Genomic DNA, 6,000 nt, shown 5'->3' with positions numbered 1-6,000 from the left:
ATTGCTCTAGCCTCATATTTGACTTCCTGATTGAAGGTGTTATTGAATCCATTGATGCAACTAATGGTATAATCGACCGCATTTTAAACTGATGATAACTGTTGAATATCGAGGCATTATACAAACATCAGTAGCTTAAGCTTTCTGTCAAAAAACTGGCTGGGCTTTGAAATATATCTTTGAAATGATATATATATATATATATATATCATTTCAAAGATACATACACACACATATGTATAACTTTTTTTTTTTTAAGTTGTAGCAACAGGTACCAAAACACAAGCCAAAAAGCGTTTCAGAGTCAGAACACTTGACTGCCAATGGCAATAGCAGTCTTGGATGTCAATTTGAATTTGGTTCTTTGTCCAAATCTTCCTAAACTGAGATTATTTCAGGCCATTTCCCCCCTCATGCATTATGTAATGTCTGCAAAGAGAGGTCAGATGGAGGAAAACAGCAGGGAGCCATGGCAGAAAAACACGGGAAGTGTTGCCTTAGGCTGTCACGCATCTTGTAAACCCAGAGCCCCCTAAGGTCCAGCACAGATGCAACTGACAGGACTTCTAAACCCCAATCAGTTCATTCCTAGGAAAGGCAACCAGCAGGAATTGAAATAGTAATTGCTTTCCTTGATTCAAAGAAATCATGGATGAAACGATTAAACAGATTAAGGCTTACTTCCTTCAGTGCCCCAGAATAAATGCAGTCTGGTTTTCTGATAGAACTGTAACTGTCAATCAAGGGATTAGGCCTTCAGGGGGTGGAGAGAGGAGGTGGCCTTAAAATGCATTCAAATTTGCAAACTACAGCTGTGTATTTTAATCCTGGAGTTACACATTGATCTTGCCCCCTCTTTGAAGTCTGCTGTTCTATCAGCTCCAGGCTTTCTGCCCTCAACCACTTTTCTTACATATTTTTTTAAAGAGATCTTTTAAAAACTCAATTAAAAATAGTACTGCATCGAATCGCCCAAGGGGGAAATATAATTAAAGGTAACGATTTGTATTACCCTTGATGAGGATAGACTTCTGACATGTGATTAACTTTGAAATACGCAATTCCAATGATTTCTTCAGAAACGCAGCATTGTATATCTTAAAAAATTTCTTCTCTAGCTCATTTGGGGTTTTGTACTTACAAGAAGACTGTTTATCTATTTAGTGATTCAGTGGAGGGCTGCGTGTAGGTTTTTAGTCTTAGCAAAACATAATGCCTGTTGGTTTAAGTCGTATCAACTGAGTACAGCAGCAAAATGCACATTGTTTTCTCATTAGCTGTCAAACAATTGTCTGCACCTATTAATTTTTTGAAAAGGTAATAGGTATTTCTGGAGAAACCAAGAGAAAGTGGCAGAATAAATGGTAAGCCATTTCTCATATGATGACAGAACTTAAGTATTTGTAAGTTTCTGACCGTCATCAGTCAAGGTTCTGGGTCCATTATCGCAACCTTGACATCTGGGTTCTTAATCTGCAAATCGAATTTCTCTCCATCATTTTCCTGCCTGAAAACAAAAGTCCCATCAGCCCGGACTGTGTTTCTTAATGTTTCCATGCACAATAAACAAGCTGATGGGTTGGTTATTATGTTGAACTAGGAGAAATCCATCCATCTTCCCGTCTGCCTATTTCACCATCCATCCTTCTGTCTATCCATCCATTTGTTGAGTCATTCATCCAGTCTCTTCCTTGGTGCTCATAGCATCAGCTGTGAATAATGAACATTTATTCCTCACTCTCCTGGAGCTTGCAATCTAACATGGAAGACAAATTTTGAATAAGTAACTAGACATTTGAGGAAAGCTGTAGAAAAGACTGGCAAGGAACATGGTGGTGGGCAGAATGATGAGTGACCTTCAGTAATCATCATCTTTGCATCATTCCCTCTGCTTTGGGTATGTGTGGAACCTGCAGATGTAACACGGTATCACTCTTTTGATTGTGTTATTTGTCCAGAGGGAAATTATGCCAGTGGGCCTAATCTAATTATATGAGCCCTTTAAAAGCAGAGTATTTTCTCTAGCTAGTGGGCAAAAAATGAGGAATCAGAGAGAGTCCAAGCTTAAGAAGGGTTTGATGCACTGTTATTGGCTTGAAGTTGGAGGTGGCCATGAGATAGAAATGTTGGTGGTTTCTAGAGGCTGAGAGCTGCCCCTGACTGATGGCCGACACGGAAACAAAGACCTCAGTCTTCCATCTGCAAGGAACTGAATTCTGCCAACAACCTGAGTTAACTTGAAAGTGAATTCTTCCCCACAGCGTCCAGGGAAGAGTTCAGCTCATCTGACACCTTGAGTTCAGCCATGTGAGACTGCTACGGGTTGAACTTTGTCCATCATGAAAAGATAACATTGGTGCCCTCACCCTCAGTACCTGGGAACAGAACTTAATTTGGAGAAAGTGTCTTTGCAGATTCGGTCAAGTTAAGGTATTAAGTCCTGAGGGTGGGTCTTCACCCAGAATAATGGGTGTCCATGTAAGAAGAGGGATATTTGGATCCAGGCACACCTGAGGAATGCCATGTGAAGACACAGACACAGGGGAGAATGGCCACATGAAGACGAAAGTGGGCATTGGAATAATGCTACCACATGCCAAAGAATGCCTGGGGCTATGATAGCTTGGGAGAGACCAAGAGGTCCATAGAGCCCTCCCATGCAACATGGCCATGACACCTTGAGTTTGCACGTTTAGCTTCCAGAACTGAATAAATTTATGTTTTTTAAGCCACCCCAGTTTTGGTACTTGGTTACTTCAGCCTTAGGAAATGAAAATGGCAAGCCTAAAGCAGAGTACCCAAGTTGATCCTACCCAGACCTTTGATCCACAGGACCGTAAGACAAAATGGGTGTTGTTTTAAGCTCCTATGTTTGAGGTAATTATATAGCAGTAGACAATGAATCCAGAAGAGTATGGAAAGAGTGCCTAATCTACATAATCTGAGGGCGGTTTTCTGTGGAGGATGTGTAAAATGAGGGAAAAGAATAAGTAAGAATTCACTAGCAGGAAAGAGAAAGGGAAGATTGTTCCCAACAGAAAGAACAGCACATGCCAATGCCTCGAGACCGAGAAGAGCGAGCTGTTCTCAAGGAAGTAACCTGTTCAGGCCTTTTCTCTCTCAGATAGTGTTGCTGTCAACGTCAGGTCTAACCTAGGTGCTGGAGGTAAATTACACACCTACAGGTGTTGTCCTTGTTTTTCCAGAGCTCAGATTCAGTAAAGAAGATTAACAACATAGACTACGGAATAAGAATTGCAGTTCCTAAGGTGGGTTGTGAGGGAATAAAACGTGGGACTGACTCAGAAATATACAGAGTATTGGACGGAATTGATAAGGGAGGGTGATGTATGGAATCTGGGGAGGTAGGCAAGGCCAGGTCAAGGAGGGTGCTGCTGGGGCGCCTGGGCGGCTCAGTTAAGTGTCTGACTTTGGCTCAGGTCATGATCTCACGGTTTGTGGGTTTGAGCCCTGTGTTGGGCTCTGTGCTGACAGCTTGGAGCCTGGAGCCTGCTTTGGGGGTTCTGTGTTTCCCTCTCTCTCTGCCCCTCCTCTGCTCACTCACGCTCTGTCTCAAAAATAAACAAACATTAAAAAAAGAGGGTTCTGGGACTGTCTGCTTCTCTCCCTGCGCAATATTTCAGGAAATCACTGTCTCCCTTATTATAGTGCTCAGTAGTATACTGTTGTAATAATCTTAGCACCCTCTATATAGTAGCCACCTGCACCTTCTCAAATGGAGGCAGCAGAGAAAGTTCTAGACCATTCCCCTAAGTGAACACAGATTGTATCTCTTGGGTGGTAAGATATAATCTGTCCTGGAGCACTGGGCTTCTGCTTAACCAAATATAACCACAATATAAATAGCCAAAACCCTCTGCTCCCATTTGTACTGCAGACTTGCCTTATTTCTTGAATTTCAGTTTGCTTACATTGTGTGCGAATGTGTGTGTCTGTGTGTCTGACTCTCTCTGAGCTCCCCAAGATGACCTTCGGTTTCAGTGATTGACTGGAAGGACTCACAGAAGTCAGAAAAGCCTGGTTATAGTTATTATATAGATATTATATAATATGTAGTTATATTTACATATGCGCAAAAAGATACGGATTTAAGTCAGCAAGGATGCGTAGAGCAGACTGGGTACCGGCTTCCAGGTGTGCTCTCCTCAAAGAGTCACCTGACAGTGTGTGACAGCACACACAGAATACTGCCAGCCAGACTATCTCACTTGAGCCTCAACATCCGGGGTTTTTCTGGGGTGTCAGTCACATAGGCTTGGAGTGTCCACATGGCTTATGTTAGTCACTCAGTCCCTACTCTCTCCAGAGGTCACAGTGTTACAGTAGAGCCCACAGCTCTACAATTAATCACATTGTTAGTGTAAACTATCTGGCCTGGTACAAGGCCCAGGGTAAGTAAGAACTCTCTTACCAGGCAGGGTGTTCGAAGGGCTTAGAAATTATCTCCTAGGAGCTGGGGGTGGGGGTGCGTATCTTTCTTTGGAATGTGCAGGATTTGAATATCTCAGACCTGCCGAATCAACACTTTACTATAACACATTTTTTTTCTCTCCCTCCCTTCCTCTCCCTCTCCCTCCCTCCCCCTTCTTCTCCCTTCCTCTCTCTGTCCTTATTTTAATTCCAATTCTTGTTTCCACAAAATGTTGACAGCATTGTCACTAAATTCTTAGCAAAACCTGAAAATCCTTCTGCAGTGCTTTTCTTTTATATCTCTTGCTATAGTGGTTTACAGACATAAATTCACACTGTAAATACACTCGGGAGACTTCTCTCTCTGTTTAATCTTCATTGAGAGTGAGTTGACACCCAGTCAGGTGCACAGAAGATCACCCTGTCTTGACAAACGTGTGCACCCATGTAACCCATGCTTTCATCAAAATGTAGAATGTTTCCATCACCCTGGAGAGTTCCCTGACGCCCCTTCGCAGCCATTCTCTACCTACCTGCCCCCTGTACTCCACCCCAGTCTCCTGGAACCACTTCCTGTTCTCATATCTCACCAAAAATTAGCAGTTTGTTTTAAAACATGATACAAAGGGACACAAATGATGTGTGGTCTTTTTGCTTATCTTCCTCTCACTCAGGATAATGCTCTTGAAGTTCGCCCATGTTAGCGTGCATTAGCAATCTATTCCTGTTAACTGCTGAGTGGTTTTCCATTATGTGGCCACAACACAATTTATATATCCATTCTCCTTTTATGGGCATTTGGATTCTCTCTAGATTTTTATCTATGATGAATACCAGTTGCTGTGTGCATGCCCACACAAGTTTTTCTGTGAACTTAAGTTTTCATTCTTTTGGGTAAATCGCTAGGAGTGGAGTTGCTGACTTGTAAGGTAGGTATGTGTGTATCTCATCTGCCAAATCATTATGTAGAATGGTTGTGTGATTTTTACACACCTCCCAGCACTATGTGAAAGATAATGGGTTCTTTACATCCTCTCCAACGTTGGCTGGTTGCCTTGAACTTTAGCTCTTTATACAGGCTTACCATGGTCTCATGTAGTTTGATTTGTATTTTCCTGATGATTAATGAGGTTAACTTGTTTATGTGCTTATTAGCCATTCACACATAATCATTTGTGAAGCATCTGTTCGAGTCTTTTCTTATCTTTAAAGCTGGGTTCCTGGGGGGCGCCTGGGTGGCTCAGTTGGTTACGCACGCAACTTTGGCTCAGATCATGATCTCACAGCTCGTGAGTTCGAGCCCTGCGTTGGGCTCTGTGCTCACAGCTCAGAGCCTGGAGCCTGCTTTGGGTTCTGTGTCTCCCTCTCTCTCTGCCCCTCCCCTGCTCATGCTGTCTCTCTGTCTCTCTCTCTCAAAAATAAACATTAAAAAAAAATGAAGCTGGGTTGTTGGAATTTTTATTATTGGGTTGTGGAAGTACTGTTCCTGGCTTAGTCTTTCTTGAGATTTTGATACAATAGGTCCAGTGTGGGTCCCTACATGCTTCTGAAGTGCAGACAAGTTTGAAG

At 42.5% G+C, this 6,000-nt stretch overlaps 1 protein-coding gene across 1 annotated transcript in view; it reads left to right on the top strand.

Annotated features, from left to right (window-relative positions):
• Nucleotides 1–3,050: 3,050 nt before the first annotated feature.
• Nucleotides 3,051–6,000, top strand: part of LOC120220088 (calcium-dependent secretion activator 1-like) — a gene marked incomplete at its 3' end in the record, with an annotated part of 65,628 nt that continues 62,678 nt past the window's right edge. The window contains exons 1-2 of the mRNA XM_039217089.1: nucleotides 3,051–3,095; nucleotides 3,207–3,269. Of these exons, the coding sequence (XP_039073020.1) occupies nucleotides 3,051–3,095; nucleotides 3,207–3,269 (108 nt within the window). The remainder of the gene's footprint in view (nucleotides 3,096–3,206; nucleotides 3,270–6,000) is intronic.

Source organism: Hyaena hyaena, unplaced genomic scaffold, assembly GCF_003009895.1.
Source record: "Hyaena hyaena isolate Hyena2069 unplaced genomic scaffold, ASM300989v1 scaffold_665, whole genome shotgun sequence".
In the NCBI taxonomy this organism is placed as follows: Eukaryota; Metazoa; Chordata; class Mammalia; order Carnivora; family Hyaenidae; genus Hyaena; species Hyaena hyaena.
This window is presented reverse-complemented; position numbering and strand designations above follow the sequence as displayed.